General features: G+C 43.2%; 1 protein-coding gene across 5 annotated transcripts in view; it reads right to left on the bottom strand.

Annotated features, from left to right (window-relative positions):
* Positions 1–18,206, bottom strand: part of CREBBP (CREB binding protein) — a 92,079-nt gene that overhangs the window by 13,030 nt on the left and 60,843 nt on the right. For 3 of the 5 annotated variants that reach the window (XM_054080490.1, XM_054080492.1, XM_054080493.1), the window contains 10 exons: positions 17,390–17,809; positions 16,582–16,761; positions 16,166–16,352; positions 11,166–11,284; positions 10,793–11,032; positions 10,236–10,324; positions 4,778–4,858; positions 4,007–4,063; positions 2,655–2,732; positions 2,108–2,175 (listed from right to left, as the gene is read on the bottom strand). In XM_054080490.1, the coding sequence (XP_053936465.1) occupies positions 2,108–2,175; positions 2,655–2,732; positions 4,007–4,063; positions 4,778–4,858; positions 10,236–10,324; positions 10,793–11,032; positions 11,166–11,284; positions 16,166–16,352; positions 16,582–16,761; positions 17,390–17,809 (1,519 nt within the window). The remainder of the gene's footprint in view (positions 1–2,107; positions 2,176–2,654; positions 2,733–4,006; positions 4,064–4,777; positions 4,859–10,235; positions 10,325–10,792; positions 11,033–11,165; positions 11,285–16,165; positions 16,353–16,581; positions 16,762–17,389; positions 17,810–18,206) is intronic. The other 2 variants (XM_054080491.1, XM_054080494.1) reach the window with 2 other exon arrangements.

Below are 18,206 nucleotides of genomic sequence, written 5' to 3'. Positions count from 1 at the left end.
TGTTGATGACAACCCAGTAAGTAAAGGTTTTTACGGTGAGCAGGGAGAGAGGAGAGGAACCGTGAAATGTTTCAAACTTCTGTTGCTCATGTTTGGCTTTACATCAGTAATAAGACCAAAGTTTTGACAAAAAGAGCAGGCTTTCCTTCCCTGTTCTTCTGTTTCCACTAGAGCTCCGTTAAAGAGAAGTGATCTCAAGAGCTGAGCCCATCAGTGAGTTACAGCTGGCAGCAGGACCCAAACCATCTTGGGAAAAAGAAAAGAGGATGGCCAAACAGCCGGCAAAGGAGGAGGCCAACAGAAAGCAAAAAAGCACTATTAATTCCCTGCCCAGATCCCCAGAGAACAGAATGGTTACTTTAAACTAAACACTGGTTACTTAAACCTTAAATGATGTTGCAGGACTGCAGACATCTGCGGAATCACATACTTATTTAAGACAATTTACATCAATATATGCTGTAAAGCCAGCATAAAATAGAAGAGACATCTATTTAAAATGGTTAGCTAGAACTACATCTTTATGGCATCATTTTATTACTGCTCTCTTACAATCTTAATCTGTCTTTAACGAGACTAATTTAATTCTCTTTAACAATACTACCCTGCATGCGTCACATTACTCCAGAGTGTTTTGATTACTGCAACCTAATAAAGCCTCACAGAGCATTACCACCTCCAAACTATTCCCCTTCAAATCTCTTATTATGCAATCAACCCCACACCAAGTTGTCAAGAAGTTCCAAATAATGCAAAGCTATTCTTTTATCACAATCTGGAAGATACAGCCTTGCAAAGTCACAGCACGACGAGGTAATGCTCAGAACTTCCAAGGACCTAAGAAGCACATGGGAGGAATTGGGTGCACCTGCAAGTTCTTGTTGTTTGAGTGTATGAATCACCCTCTCGCTTTCTACACTCACTTTATTTCCCTGCTCTACACCAGTGACACTGCAGTTCCAGTGTCAGCCCCTGCTCTTCCCCCAGAATGCATATGGGTAAAATTCATTATGTTCTGCAATGTTAAATGTATGCAGAGAACGCCTGTGTAAGGATTACTAAGGGAACTGAGACTAGTCGATCTGCCAGCTTTTGGCACCCATGCTAGTGCCTGTTTCAACAAGATTCTGACAATGGTTACTTCCCAAAAAACGTACAGTTGGTTGCAATTCATAGAACCACAAAATAGTTTGGGTTGGAAGGGACCTCAAAGTCCATCCAGTTCCACCCCCTGCCACAGGCAGGGACACCTCCCACTGGATCAGGGGCTCCAAGCCCCATCCAACCTGGCCTGGAACACCTCCAGGGATGGGGCAGCCACAGCTTCCCTGGGCAACCTGGGCCAGGGCCTCACCGCTCTCATGGTGAAGAAATTCCTCCTTATGTCTAGTCTAAATCTGCCACTCTCCAGTTTATCCCTGTTTCCCCTCGTCCTATCACCACAAGCCTTTGTAAACAGTCCCTCCCCAGCTTTCCTGTAGCCCCTTCAGGTACTGGAAGGTCACTCTAAGGTCTCCTCGGAGCCTTCTCTTCTCCAGGCTGAACAACCCCAACTCTCTCAGCCTGTCCTCAGATGGATGATGCTCCAGTCCTTGGATCATCTTTGATCCAGCGAACAGTTCTTAACCCACTGTCCGCTCTAGAAGCAAGACAAGCTCTTCAAACATATTAGTACTTAGCAGTGTCACGCCACACCTGAAATGCAGCACGACTGGCTACTACATGTTACATTAGGGCTACAGAGGTGACAGTCATTTACTACAGTTCCATGTCTGTAGACAGCTAAGAAAGTGCACGCAGCCTTGTGTTTCACCTGTTCCATTTCCCTCTCTTATAGGTTTTTTAATTTTTGTATCTTAGAAACACAAGGACATAGAGGCCAAACACCCCGAGCAGCACCGAGACTGACCACCAACACATAGAGAGCACGTCTTTAAAATGTCGATTACAATTCTGACAGCTACAAAAGCCCTGGGTTACACCACTCCCCATTTGGCACATGTTCCCGTACTGTCTAACACGGCCACAGAAAGTCTCCATCAAAGCGCTGTATGGGTTGCAGAGCGAAGATGAACGCTGAAGATAAAAACAGAAATACTGAACTCACTTTTAGCGCTGAATTTGTTTTCTTTGCGTGTTCTACCAGTTTTCTTCAGACAATTGTCACAGACAAACCTATTGAGAAAAAAAAAGCCAAAAGCTCAGCATAAACACATTATAGGCCTGCTTAAGCTCAGTGTTTGAATCCCTATGTTAAATGCCAAAGCACAATGTTTTTCTCTGGATTTGAACAGCTTGTGTATCTCCATTTTTTAAGGCCTTAAAACCTTTACGAGCTGGTTTAATTCTGCCAAGCAGTCACACCTGCATGTGTTCTGCAGTACAAACTGACATCCACCCAGCTTCCTTTGTTCAGTAGTTAGAAAAGAACCACAGAAATCTGTGTATACAAGCAAGTTGGTTTCATGCACATTTTCATCAGAATGAGACCCCAACCACCAAAAAACGTACTTTATTCAGAAAGCGTTTGTCCTTTTGTACTCAGTTCTTAAAAGGCAGCGACTGCACATTAAAGAGCAAAGGCAGAAAGTCTTAATTATATAAACTACATCAATCTTATTGTACAAGGGGTAAAAAACAAACAAATGTCTTACCCTGAAGGCCAAATAATATCATAATGTAACACACAAATCTGGTGCATCTTCCGACCACATTCTTTGCAGTCAACAAACCTGAAAGAAAACACAGCAGCAAATCACTTGTGTTGTTAGGCAAGTGATTTTCCACAATTCAACACAAAAGGTCTTTCCAACCCTCTGCTAAGAGCTTAAGCAACTTCAGCAGACCCAATTTATGTGTCACTTAAAAACAAAGATTAATTGGAATAGCTTCAGATCTACATCTATCAATCTGACATGCAGATAACATACATATACATTTAAAAAAATTGTAAAATATACTAGTTTCAAATGTGAAATGGGCTTTCAAGCACAACATTCTTCTGGGTGTTTTTCATCCTTTCCTAAGCACAGTTCTGAGTTTTCCGAGTTAAAAAGAATTCAGCTCCGCATTACCTCCACAGATTAAATTTTCAATTGTTGCAACAACCACAAGCTGAGTAAATGGTTGCTCAACTTACTGTAAATGTAAGAACGAGTCATTCGTGAATCACTGTGCCAAGGACACATGTATTAGCTTGTCTTCGCCTGCATGGGTCTGCTCTAGTATTTTTTTTTTTTTGGTCAAAATAAGATGTCAAAATCCTTTTCTTGGATGAGAAAACTGTGAGAAGTTTTCCCAGTCAAGCCTGTCAATGCTGGTTTTGAAGGCAAATGCACTGGGGTGGTTCTCAGTCCACCTTTAAAGGTCTGGGGAAGCAGCTTTGCCGAGTACTCAAAAAGGTGAGAGAAGGAAACAAAACGTATTGTGGATCAAACTGCCAGAGAACAAAGGCACAGTAAGATCAAATCTTGTTTCAGTGAGTTAAAGACAGCAGGAAAACCAGCATAGCACTACTGAAGAAACATTCAGCTTGGCTTTCGCTGAACTTCTGGAGTGTGACAAATGCAAGGAAGGAGGATGGCTTCCTCAGTGGGTGAAGCACAGGGGGGAAGAGAAAAACATGTATTAGGAGTCCAGCTAAACCGGGAGGACAACGCAGAACTCCCTGCCCCAGGTAGTCGTGGCTTGCTATGAAAGGCTCGTGGTGACAGGGCCGTTCTCTGCCCTTTGTGCACTGCCTGGCAGAACACACCTTAGGAACTGTCCAAGTAAACAGAGCTACGAACTGCCATTAAAACAGGCTCATGTTTTCCTCTTGGCTATCAACTTGGAAAGCACGTTTGTACCTTGTGCCGTGAACTCTAGAGAAAGATTCTGTGGCCTGTTTGGGCAGAGATGGGGGAAACAGGAAGGCGCCTTTATTTACTGCCTTATTTCTGAGGTGCTGTCTAAAGGACAAGCGAAAGCGAGATTATCTTAATGAAAACAGCAGCCTGGTACTTACGGCTCAGGATCTAGTGTATCATTTTTCTTCTTTTCAAACTGATCCTTGGAGATGGTTCTAGAGACAAAGAGTCAACATGAAAACTCAGTAGTACCTCTACAGCAGAGCCCGAGACAGTATCATGCTTTCCTCAACTGCAGCAAGTGAACAAACTCAAGACTGAAGAAAGCTTATCAAGACTTACGTTCTATTCAGAGAAAGCATTTGGTCAATTTTAATTTAAAATAAAGAAAATACATTTCCTATTGCACTTTTTATGTAAAGTAAAACTAAAACAAGAGCTATCCAGCATACACATAGATTTAAAATGATGAAGGACAAGGGAAGCTGTCGTCAGTAAACAAACCAGCCTGTGTCCCTCAAATCTTAAAGCATCTTATTTTTCCGGTCAGGTTAAAGACAAGCTGTTGTTTTCACAAATAAAAGTTGTACTACAAAAGGTGGGGCATCAAGATTAGCAGAAGTCTTTCATTTGGAAAGGTAATGGGTGAGTGATGTTTACTGACACAGCTTCCACTCCCCCCTCCAAACGTGTCCTCCTGTGCTGGCCACCCCCTCGCAGCCGGTCTATGGGTAGTTCAAGGAGCGCAGCCGGACACGAGGGACAGTGCTGGGCAGAATAACAAACCCAACACGGTTACAACTGTTGATCATCTATGACTGTAAACACCTCCTCTTAGGAAGAATGCAGGCATTTCTCCCCCCACCCTCAAGGCCTATGCATCACCCCTCCTGTTGAACAAGGCATGCAGAGGGAAGGAAGCGACTTACGTTTGAGGCTGGGAAGGGTCATCACCCAGGGTGACATTCTCCCCCTGAATTTCAGTGAAACACTTCTCACAGAAGTGATACCTGTCAGCAAGAAGGCCATATTTGGGTGAACTGGTCCAGCACAACACACAGCCACCCACGCACGGAGCCACCAACCAGAGCAGGGCAGATCACCACGACGAAAGGGGGGGCGTTGTTGGTTGATAGATGGGTCAGTGTGGACAATGAGGAGGAACAGAGGGGAGGGGAGGGCAGGATTAGAGAACAGGGGAGGGAACAAACAGGACAGACGTAAGAGGTAAGACGCAAACACCAAGACAACACAGAGCAGAAAGCCAAGGCAAAGCACAGATTAGCATTCGGTCTCATTTTATACATTACTAACAAGTCGCTGGGCGTCAAAAGTCCGAATTTGGGAAGGATTAATGTGGTAGCTACCAAGCGCTACGTTTATATAGACTTCAAATTGAAGAATTTGGATTTGATTTGCATTACTTAAGAAAAAATGCTCTTTGATTCCAGGCTTGTGACTGTTCGAGTTGCCTGGGGGTCAAACCCCAGCCTGTCAGAGAGCTTTAGGAACACATTTATTGCAGATTGAAGTAATTACAAAATATGCTGAAAGCATTTACTGATTGTCAGCAAAAAAAAGTAACAGCAGAAACACTTGGTATCGAAAAAAATCCATGCAAATATTAAATGGAAAAGTTATTTGACTGTAAGATTAAATGTGACCAATTGCTCAGCTAACATTATTTAATAGAAATGAAACCAAATCCATACTCTAGACAAACATTTAACAGAAATGCATTCATGGGTCAGAGTTTCCAGCCATTTGTCTATTTTCAGTACAATATATGTATATATGTGAACAACATTCCATATTGTACATACATACAATATATTTATCAGGTACACAAAGACAGGGAATTAAGCTTTACAAATTGAACGTGAGGCCACGTACAATTTTTGGTGACCAGAACAAGAGCCAATCCAAGTTATACTCAGCAAAACCGATCCTGCGGTTCTACAACCCAAGCTGAGTAAATTGGAACACAAGTCTAGGAAAATACAATCTGCATTTGAAAATAAACATGAAATCCAAGTTACACGCACGTTGGGGTGGGTTTTTGGAGGGTTTTTTGTTTGTTTGAGATGAACTGGAACCAAAGTTGTCAGGGTCATGAAAAAAAAAAAAAAGAAAAAGAGAAGCTAAATGTTTGGAAAGGATATAGATTCACACAGGAACAAAGCTAACAGAGAGAGGCCACAGCTGTAAAATGCAGGGAGGCCGCAAAGGATCATCAAAATAAAGGAGCTTTATGGAGGATCAGGAGTGAGAGGGTATAAGCAGCAATGGCAGCACAGTACAACGCGGGTTTAGTACTCAAACACTAGAACCGTAGGGACGGTGAGTACAGAGGGCACTGACTGAGACTTAGTGTCACAATGAACCAACAACTGAAGGGATGGAGATGGGCAGCTTGCCCCTCAAACACGTACTCGTACACTTAAAACAACTGGAATGCAGGTGATGGATAACCAAGGCTGTGCACTCCTGGAGACCACAAACACCGCTCACAAGCACTTATTGAGCCGCATGGATCAGAATTCCCCCTGCAACACACTGGCCACCAAGTCACCACTCCATGTTTTCTCAATGCTTGTGAAAGTCAGAGCGGGAGCAGGCCCTTTGGCAGCACTCAGTGCATCAGGGAAAGACGTTCTGCGATCTGCGTCCTCCCCAGCTGCAGCCAGGCCCGTGTTACCATAGCAGAATTTACAAGAGCCTGAAAACTTCTGCAAGCCCTGCCAGCTGGCTTGGGCTCCAAGAGCCTCGCTCCTAGCCAAGAACCACTCAAACGCAGCAGCAGCCTGAACACTCCCCTCTACACCGGGACTGCCACAAAGAGGAAAAAGGTGTGGTTTATTCCAGCTAATGCAGCCCACGCTGACACAGTCACCTCAACATCCTACCAGCAGGGCAGCTGCCACTTCCAGAGCCACCGCAGGAGCTGAAACGCCCCACTGCCTGCCCACAGGGCTGCTCGCCAGCCCACCGCAAGGTAAACTGCAAGTGACTTCTCTGCTTCTGGGGCAACAAAACCAGGACTGAAAAGACCACTCGCACAGGCAAACCCAGGGCTTTTGGAGCTGATAATGCAACCGAGCAGAGCCAGTAGGAAAAAGTGTATTCCATTAATTTTTGGTCATTGAGAATGATAATTATATTATGGTTACTACAGACCAACAGTGCAAGAGTATTGCAGGAGTGGACACTGATGCTGCACATCTCATTTACACCAACTCCACTTGCCCTCGCACCACACCCCTCAGCCGATACAGCATCATCTAATGAATTCTTCAAAAAAACCCAAACATAATTTATAGTCTCAGAATTTTACATGTTTTTACACATTGTCCATGTTCATTTTTTCTACGTGCTGCTTTAAATTCTTCTTTAATTAAACACCCTCAGTAATCATTCTCCTTACTAACAAGGTTGCTCATTTTAAGAGTCAGATTGGGCAGGACTAAAACACAGGAGCAGCCAAACACAGAAGCGCACATAGGCAGGAAAACTCATGGTCAAGCCTCCCATTAATACTTTGCGACATTTAAACAATCCCACAAAAGGTAAATTCTGATCCATTTCCAGAATAATTTATGCACTTTCAAAGCACTCATGAAACTGAGCACCGGGGCTGCCTCCGATATTGGATTTAAGTTACACAGCAGAAATATTACAAGCTCCACTAGTACAGATATTGCACCTCTGTTCCGCCGTGGCTGCGGGAAGCTCCATCTTGCAGGGCTGGGCCCTTCGGTTTGACAGCGTGTTAAGCATGTGCTCCAGTGACCCGCAGACCCAAAGGGGAGCACGGATTTCACACGCTGCAGAACCGAAGCCTAATGCTAGCGAGAGTCAAGCCTTAATCGATGGTATTAACAGGAGGAAATAAAGATTGAAATACAAGGACAATGAATCATCTGAAGAGCATGAACATTTGTCCATAACGTAACCAAGGTGAAACAATAGCTGTAGCTTATGAATATGAAGCCTCAGAAATGGAGACCTGCTTGGAACTCATTGACTGAATGTGACTACAAATATTCAACAAAACCCATGGAAAGCGCTCAATGTTCTAGTTGTAACAGTGCCAGGAAATCCAAAGGATGTACTTATTGCAACACACCAACAATGAAAAGCTTTTCAAATGCAGACTGTGCAGGTGACTGATTCCCATTTAGTAAAGAGTAACGTTACGGTGCAATACCAAAGTCCAGAGAATGCTCAATCTCTGCATTAACAGCTGAATTTCCAACTGTCATTAAACTGCATTCAAAGGAAATTCTAAATTAGTGATGGATGCCAGCAACTGATAGGAAATACCGATGGGTTTTTTTCAACTGAATATTCACAGGTGAAGTACATTTTCTGAACCTAAACTTCTTAACCTAAACTTCTGTCTGATTATGGAAGCCAAAGAGGCCTATACCAAATAATTAACTTTTAATCATGGAACTGCTGTGCCAGAGTTTGTTTATTCAATGGTGCCTAAATATTCATAGCTGTAACTTAGCTGTGTGATACACTGGACTTAAGTGCATCCAATTTTGTCTGTTCCATAAATCAAAGTAGTCAAGAACATTTCACCAATTAAAGATCTGCTCGAGCCACAGAATTTGTTTTGCAATGATTTGCTACTTGTTAAAAAATCTTAAGATGTGACAATCACTGTCAGAAGAAACTGCTCATCTGACGGTTTTAGAGCAATGAACGAACAAGGGCTTTCTACGATCTGACAGTCCAAATGCACGTTTCAAAATAAGGTGATTGATCTTCAGAAGTATTTTGTTAAGAAACCCAACCCAAAACCCCATTCACTGCTCAATTTAGTTGGCCTGAAATGAAGAACCTCACCCCCCATCCCCCAACTCAAACCCCAATCCCCAACTACAATCCTTTCTCAAGGCAACTGGCTGGACAGGATCTACACCTACTTCTGTCCTGCTGCTGCCTGCTGTTGCTTGGACAAACCACCTCCCTTTTAGGCTAAACTAATTGTGAATGGACGATCGCATCTTTAATGGGCAGGAAAATGAAATACTGCATCACTGAGTCCAGGGGAAGCCACTGCCCCATCAACCCTGTACTTCTTGCTAGCAACCAACACTGCCTTTCACCAAGTAATTAAAATGATTTAAAGCTATAACTGAAAGAAAAATGACCCCTTATTCAATGTTTTTGAAGCTGCTGATCTTTCCAACTACAGTACTGGATGCATAACATGGAAACTATTTGACATCCTACCACACAAAGTTGGTGTTTAAGGGTTATTTTTCCTCACACCCAGTACTGAGGTACTATCCCTTTAATTGCATCTTAATTGCTTTATTTCTCTCCAGACTTACTTTTTTTCACAGTGGCAGTATAAAACCTTTTATGAGAGCTCATGAATTTATATTCCTCCGCATCAATGCTCTCTGCCTCACAAAGGCCACTGAAGACCCCACAGACAATGTAAGGGGCGGTGTTTTCATCGCCCACACCATGCTGCTTCAGCCGAGCAGCGCACACCGCTCTCGCACCAACGTACAGCACGTTTGGGGATGCAGGGATCGCTCTAATGCAAGCACTGACTCTCTGAATCAGTTCCCTGACTCCAGTTCAGATGACAGTGCACTGCACACTTCAAAGCTGGCAAGACTTAGAGATCGCCAAGCTTCTAGAAAGCAAATCAGAACTTTGTTCAAAACAAGGAAAAAGAAGTTTGTGTCTTAGCCCAGCTACGTTTTGTAACTGTCTTGGGGTGGGGGACAGGGTCTGAGAAACCAAAACCAAAGCCAAGTTTGCTTTGTTATTATAGCACTGTTGATTTTAGTATTAAATGGAAAATTAATATAACATAATAGTTTTAATAATCACACAACCACCAAATCCTAATATTAATTAAAAAAAATAGTAATGATTGTTTTCATAGCTTGTCTTGGAGTCTGGGTAGTATTTAATGCTATTTAAATAGAATTAACTACTACCTACGAATAGAGAAAATGAGTCTTGCCATCAATCGTTGTATCCTTTCCTTTGCAAATTCAAGACACTAATCTGAAAGCAAACACGCACATTTTCACAGTTCTCCCAGAACATAGTTTCTCGGTGCCCTTTTCCTGTCCTGCCCTTCTATCTCCAATGAGCCCCACTACTCATTTTGGGGGAAACACCGACAACTCTACTTCTACCTCCGTGGTGCATCCTCACTAACAGCAAGCTATATACAGTGGGGGGAAACTCAGGAGTCACTGCAAAAGGACAGCGCACAAAGCTATAACAATGTTTTTTTCCTAGCTTAGCTGACAAAGGAAAGAAAAAGCTAATAACTCTCCTCCTTTTCCATACGTGCAGAGAGCTCAAAGGATCTCACTGAATAAGGAACAAAACCAGCCAGGGACTTACCTATTCTGGTAGCTGTAGTAGGCAGCATCACGAGGAATAGTACACAGCTGCTTGCCGTAGCAGCACAAGGTCTGCGGAGAGAACTCATACTGGAAAGCAACAGTGAGAGGAGATTTACAATGCGATCTTAGGGTAATGATCAAGTCAAACCTGACACTCACAGGTATCACCATACATTGTGTTTATCACACTCTTCCAAGCTATTGTAAATACATCAGCACAGCTCTCAATTTAACTATAATTATTAACAATACAAGCTAAATAGCTGATCCTCTAACCACCTACTTTATTGCAACGGTCTTGGAAAAAGCATTTTAATATTGCTTAGGACCAAAGAAGGTGTTCTCTCGGGGAGAAAATGCAACAATAATGATAGAACAGCAGCAAGAAAGATGCTGTCTACCTTTTTTAGCTCATAGCGTGCTTACAATAAAGCCAAACATTTAGCAATCCCCAGTATTTTAATTTTTAAACAAGAGTATGCAAATCTAATACTGTATTTGATTAACCAAGCTAAGGTCTTTGGAAGAACACTGCTCCATTGCTGGAATACGTACCTTGCGCCCACAGCAGTAGCCGAGTGATTGCATAACAGGATCAATTTCCTGTTCAAACACCTCTGCCAGTTTAGTGCAAAACTTATAGACCCTGGAAGTCTTGCGATTGTAAAGCCAGGCATTGTTAAACATCAGCCAAACATCGTCCACATACTGCCAGGGCTCCTGGTACTGCCCCGTATCCAATTTACGCTTAATGGTTGAAAGATCCATGGGATTCTTCACGATGTCAAAGTAGTCCTTCAAACACACACAAAGTTCTTTAGTTTTATGATGTCAATGGTTCACAACATGTCATACAGAAAAGATTAAATGTTTATGTCAGCAAATAGAAAACACAAAAACATTTCACAATTTTTTAATGCCAACTCACCGGAATCCCTAAAAGCTGGGGATCCACAGGCTGTCTGAAAGGGAGAGACTCTGGGTCCTGCCGGTACAAAGCTTCCAGGGTTGGCATGAGCGCCTGGCGCAGCTCCTCAGGTTTGAAAACTGTTAACGAAAGTCAGAAAGGTTAGAACATTCCCTTCCAGGTTTCCTAACCTCCATACTCCACTAAAAAAAATACTGAACTACGTTAACACAGAACCCTTAAGAGGGATTTCCTGATCTGCACAGCCGATCAGAGGCAAATCTTACAACTGAGAGGCTGCTGCACAGCCTTTATGTTTACTCAAATCACAGTAGGTGATACTCCCAGACTAAGGAGAGAGGAACACCTGGAGACCATAATGATATATATTTTAGAGCATAAAGAAAAGAACTTATCCAAACCCAAATTAATTCATTTGCTTAACCCTTCAGAGAAAAGCCAAGTGTATTTTCCCCTCCCTCCTTTCTAGCCTTGTTTGCCATTTCCTAGCCAAGAATTTCCCAGCACAAACCACCGCGATGGACAGGGCCAAAGAGCCAGCTCTACAGAGTAATCAGATGTCTTGAGAGCCGGCACAGGAATGTTCTGGCCATAGTATACAAACAGTCCTGGTCAGATGGACTGTTAATTGATTTTGAACGTGTTAATACTTCCAGATTTATATGCATCATTACCGCCACTTGGCAACAGTGGCATGGCAACAGCCATGCTTCTTTCAACAGCGGGTGACAAGGACAAGAAAGGCAATGCATTTTCTGAAAAATAATGATAACTTTGAGAGCTCTCTGAACATCTCGGCAATGTAATAAATTACATTTATTTCCTTAGGAACAGAGTCTTTAGATACAGAAGAATGCCTGTTATTCAGAAATAAAAGACAACTAAGGAAAGGCGGATGGCATCTTATATTTATCTACCTGGCTGGAACGAGAACGATACCAATAAAAGGGAGCAATTAGGAGTTCTGTTGAAAGCACTTAAATCAACAGGGCTACAGTGACCCCTTCGAGGCTGATCATTGCTTTTGTCATTCAAATGGTATTTCAGTAAGATACAAATTGCTTTTTGGGACTTTCAGTTAAAAATCTACAATTTTTAAAAAGGTTTGTTCTTTTCCTTTTTCATTTGAGTGATGTTTCTGAGAGGACGGCTTTTCTCAACTGTTCTCACTGAAATTACAAACACAAATAAAGCAAAACAAGAAATTAAGTTGACCTTACCCAAAAAATTCCTGAAGCATTAAGCTCTTGGGTTTTTTAGCCATTTGTAGATGCAGCCCCTGGAAATTTGTTAGTCAGGATGAAAACAGCAATACTGTCTGGGTACCCTGCCTCTAACCAGAGAGAGGACAGCTGCTCCTGCACACAACAGCCAAGACGCGACCCACGTCATACAAACCACGGCAAAGGAGGAAGCGAGCTGACGGAGGGGCTGTGGCAGGCCTGCCCTTACAGACACCCCAGGATCAGCTGCTACAACTGAACCCCAAGCTGTCAGATTAAAAGAGAGACGAGCCAAGAAGGCCTAAGTTTGTTGTTACAACAAGAATGCAACTCCATCATTGCAGCTGCTGCAATTTCAGTTCCGATACAATGGCAACTGTCCAAATTTACTGACACCATACATGCAGGCTCTATCCTGTGAAAGGAACCCTAGCGTCTACTCTCAAAGTTTTATAAACAACATTAAATTATATTATGGAATTTGCAAGACCAGAAAGAAATATTAAACTCCATCCATAAGAAAAAGTATTCTCTATTGCTTCTGGAATCATCTTGCTCTGACTCAGGTAGTTCATAACCTGATAAACTGAATTATTTAATCTAATGAAATTTAAGTTCAAAAAGCACCTTCTAATAATCTATTCTGGCCACCTACTTGACACTGCTTTGAGATTTCTCCTTGTATTATGTCCCCTATGACAAAACACCACTATGCCAGGGTACCTTTCAAAATAACCTTAATTTAAACCCAAACTACAGAGATTCAGCACAACTTTTGCCAAGTTCCTTAAAACCCAATTATCTTTGCTGATAGAGCTCACAACCTACTTTCAGTTTGAAAAAAATTAAAATCAAAATCCAGTTAATATTTTAATTTATGACTTCACCTAAAAGCATAAAGAAAAGATGCCCTCATCTTCAGCAGGAAGAATACTGTCCTGCCTCTAAGGAATAGGAACAGTAAGAGAACATTTGATCATAGGATCCTCCCATATGCAGATTTAACAGGGAGGTTTCTGTTTGCTCCTCTCCCCCTTTTCCACAATTAAATGCTCTCAGTTCTCCTGGAAGATCTTTGTAAGGAGCTGACATCGCTATCCCACTTCTTCTTGGATGCGTGGGTGGTAAAAAGAAAAAGGGATCTTTGCCTGAATCACAATGACGTATTAGCTGCCAGAGAAGAGCATAACACTACCTTTTTTTTACCTTTTTTATTTCTTTCAAACCAAGGAAATCCTGCTCAGGATTGCTAAGGAGAACATTCATAAAGGAAGATGAAGACATCTTCCAACCAATAAGGGTTAAACACTTGAACACTGTCCCCCAAACTATGCCCTGGCAGGTTTCACATCATTATGTCTGATAAAGAAGGGAAGAAACGAGTAAGACTAATCTTGAGAGTCAAACTAAGGCAGCCAGCTGCAAGGAGAACAGGAAACAGGATCCATGCAAACGAGTATTATGCTGTTTCTATTGAGAAGACTGCAAGGAAAGAGGCAAGGAACCAAAACCCGTCCTGACTTGCTTATATTAGACTCACAGAGGAAAAAGCAGAGCCAAACCAAAACCTGAATTTAGAAGAGCTTGGTTGCCTCCATCTGCAAAGGCAAAACCTCGCTGAGGAACAAACGCTTGCTGAAGGGGGGCCTGCAACTATCCTTAAAAGCTCAACTGCAACAACTTGGGTGTGCGTGGACTGAGTAGAGTGGGACCTCAGCGGCATTCTGTCCGCCCATTCTCCAGCCCACACGGCATTCCCCATCACTTCACTCACGTTATGGTCTAGTTACAAGGGCAGCATAGCCAGGCTGAGGGCGCGTGGTACACATGGATAGGTGGCACAAGCAGATGACATCCCAGCTCCACAACGGAAGTCACTCAAGATTAATCTTTTCAAACACGAAGGTGTCAGGCTCCAATTTGCTAAGTTACCTTAACAGCATACACTCTGTGAGGATACCCAGAGTGAGCCTTCCCCTCAGGAGCTGAGCAGGTACCTGCGTCCCCGGTGATTGGGGAATACACCTCAGGAATCTGGCCACATGGGAAGGCAGGAGTTTCCAGTACTTTTCTGATCCGTGAAAAACTCCAGATAAGTCTCATAAGTAGTTTTAAAATATCATATAACCAGTGAGCACACTTCACAGTATTTGCTCTCCAATATCTCGTTTTATTTAGCATTCGAATACAAATGCTCTAATAAAGCTGGACTAATTACGTGGTGAGAAAACATCCCCATGCAAACCATGTATGCCCTTGTACCTGCTCAGCCGCACATGTACGTGAGTATGTGATTACTCAGAGACACCATTTCTAAGATAAAACTGTGTTACTAAATGAGGTTGGGAGGAGCTGGCAGCCCAGACTGGATCAGCAGAGCGGGAGCACAGCTCTTCCACAGACTAATGCTACAAGAATCTTCCTCTTTCAACTGCTTGCTTCGATTTACTTGCAAACACACTCCTAACAAGCAGCAATGATTCTTTCCACTGGGAATGCAACTGGTGGGGTTTTTTTGTTTGCTTTGGTTATATTTTTGTTTGAAATAGGCTCTGCCAGTTCCTCCTGCTGGGCGCTCATCTGGCCGGCCCACTGTGCTGCCAACTGAAAATATAATCAACAGGAAAAGGTGTTTCATGGTGTTTCACAGTGTTTCACTATAAAAAGATTATGCTTGGTAATTAAATGCAACCCAATCCATATACAAGAGATCAAGATTCAAGCTACACAGACTTTAAGACCTATCATACTCTGGAGAGCACACAGCCATGACACTCCTCACGTAGTTACGTGCACTTCCCTTGGCAAAGGAAGAAGAACAAAATAATGAAACACATCATCACTTTCCCCTTTCTGACATTTGCAGCGCAGTGTCAAAACCAAAAACCTCACCACAGCAAACATCATCTAAAGAACAGGATGATAAGAGATAGAGCTCTTTAAATAGCTAAGGGTTTTGAGTCCAAGATGCAGGCTCCCACAGAGCCTGTGCTACAAATGGAGTCATCTCTTCTTGCTTTTTTCCCTTAAGAACCTTTTCTGTTTATTTCTTACTAACCCGAGGCCTGCAATTGTCTCTGTAAGTCCGTTCAAGATCTGTAGTGCCATCAAGTAACCTTTGGACATCTATACAGCGCACAAACATAACCTACACCTAAATCTACGCCAACACCATAGATTAATTCAAGACAACGAGAGATTTCTGAGGCGAAAGCTTTCCAATGAACACTGGAAGCTACACATGACTTTGAAGTTTAAGGCTATTGCATTAGAGCAGCCCACGAGGAACAACAGTTCAGGTGGAGAGTTCACACACCTGACTCTCAGAGCAGTGGTGGCTGAACCGTCGCATGAAGACAGCATGTGAGCCTCTAATGGAAAAACAAAGCCATGGATAGCCTCGGTTACAGAGAGCACTCTGTTTATGCACAACCCCCTGGAAAGGGCGCTGGCCAGGATGTGCAGGGAGAGAGCTAGGTATGTAATTCCTCCAGCAATCACTGCCTTACTGCCTCGGTCCTGGGCAAAAACTGGACGCTGAGAGTCGACTGCTAAGATCAAGACCACCATGACATGGCTCTTCTCAGCTGTGATTCATATAACACTAACAGAACACTGCTTTCAAAAATAGATCACACAAAGGTATGGATCAGCTAGAGCTCCACGTGCTGGAAAATGCGTGCAAAACAAGATGTCCCAGCAGGAACAGAGATTGATGAAAACAAATGCCAGCAACATAAAATACACAAGAAAAACTCAGTGTTCTCACACACATACTTTTTTTGCGGGGCTGAGATGGCGACGTGGATTGTGAAGTGGTTCCATTAGTACCATTCTCCTCTTCCTCTTTAGTTTCTACTTTTACTTCAGGCTTCTTTTCATCTATTTCCATTGGCTCTGGTTTCAGTTCTGTCCCATCCGTTTCTTCTTTCGCTTGTGAAGATCCTTGCAAATCCTCCTCCACCTTAAGAAAGGACGCAACGAGATGTACCGTTACATCCATGACCCAAACTGGAGCCATCAAAATATCAGTTTGAGATTGTCAAAGCACTCTCCGTCCATGGCTTTCCTCAGGACAGTTACTTTCCAGTAACTACCCTCCTCTCGCCCCTTAGCTCACCAATTCAGACACATCATTAAGTGCTTTTATAGCTGTCACTGCTTTCAGTTAAGCTGTATAGAATCTCATTTACCTCAGTCTTAGCTTCCACTTGTGTCTCACTAGTCTCTGGCTCAGTTTCTTCAGTTTTAACTTCTGATTTGATTTCTAGCATTGGTGCATCTGGTCCTAGTTGCTGGGAATTCGTATCAGCACTAGCAACTGAGGCAGGGGTGGGGACCCTGTTATCAATACTAGCTGCTGCCTGGGATAGCTGTTGTAAAAACAGTACAAAAGAAAGACACTGCATAGATAGAAATACTTTCCTTTACTAAAAATGCACAGCACAAAAAAGACATGAGATGATATTCTAAAACAGTGCAGAACATGGATACAGGAGCTCACTGTAGCCAAGTTTCGCTATAAGACATTTAATAACTCTGCTTTAGAGAAGGCAAGAAGAACTCTGCCCCAAAGAGGCTTCTCTTACAGAGAAAATGCCTGCCCATTAAGCCACTGTACATCCCTTGACGTGCATTCATCCTGACTAAAGCTTTACAAAAAAAATTATGCAAATTTCATGATCAAAAAGACCGACTGTGATTAAGGCCAAAGACAATACTAGGCCTGTTATGCCTCATCTTTCTGCACGCTCCTGCCATTTTCACTTTGAGTAGTTTGAAGGCCTTCAATACACCCCCCTCTTTCAAACAATGCTGAGAACATCCAAAATACACACACACATATATTTTCACATATCTATAGAATGAACCCTCCGGTCTAAAGTAGAAGCTACTATTGACAGCTATGGGCTCTACGCATTCACAACATGGTGCTACACACAGGGAGAACTCTTCATGGAATGCCACTACAGCAGGAAAATACAACTGTCCGGTACTTACTGGAGTGCCAGGTGGCTGCGCCTGCACAGATGTTGGCTGCTGCTGGGATGGCTGGGGAGTTGGCACAGACTGGGGCTGAACTGGGGTCTGAGGCTGCGGCGTGACTTGAGCCTGTGCCGCAGTCTGCCCTGTCGGTGTGCTTTGTGCCTGGGTTGCGTTTGGAACGGAACCCGGTGTCGGTGTTGGTGTTTGCCCTGAAGATGAGACCGGTGTTGATGGCTGAGTGGGTGCTGCTGGCTGAGGAGGAGTCATTCCAGTCGGCGTCGGGTGCTGGATGGGTGGCATCCCGGCAGCAGTGGACACGGGAGGCACAGTCTGATGTAGGGGTGGCTGGGTCACCGGCGGACACGGCAGCTGCCCACTCTGCGGGCCCAGCATGTTCATGGAGTTGGGCAGAGCAGCACTGGGAACCTGCCCCTGCTAGAGAGAGAGAGATTCTCTTATGGATGTGTGACTCTCAAAACTCCAGCAATTACACTTGTACCTCAAATAGTAGCACTGAAATCTTCCCTCTCCTTTGAGGATGGGGCTGGACTAGAATTTTAGAGGTCCCAACTAACCTAAATTGCTTGGGCCCTCTGAGTTAAAAAAACAAGCCTCTCCCTGCCGAAAAGCAAATAGATTGCCTAAGAAGCACAACTGCTGCTTCACTGACTACTGCTATAACAGAAAAAAACCCCAGTTTTCTCTTCAGAAGCAGAGCAGTTAAAACAAACTTCAAAGAACTTCCTCGACCACTTTATTGTAATTCTTGATTATAAGCTAGCTACTAAGGTCCACACAAAGTCAAAAGCAAATGCTCGCAAACATTCATAAA

Source organism: Cuculus canorus, chromosome 15 (genome assembly GCF_017976375.1).
Source record: "Cuculus canorus isolate bCucCan1 chromosome 15, bCucCan1.pri, whole genome shotgun sequence".
Classification (NCBI taxonomy): domain Eukaryota; kingdom Metazoa; phylum Chordata; class Aves; order Cuculiformes; family Cuculidae; genus Cuculus; species Cuculus canorus.
Note: the sequence above shows the minus strand (reverse complement) of the source record. Positions and strands in the feature narration are given on the sequence as shown.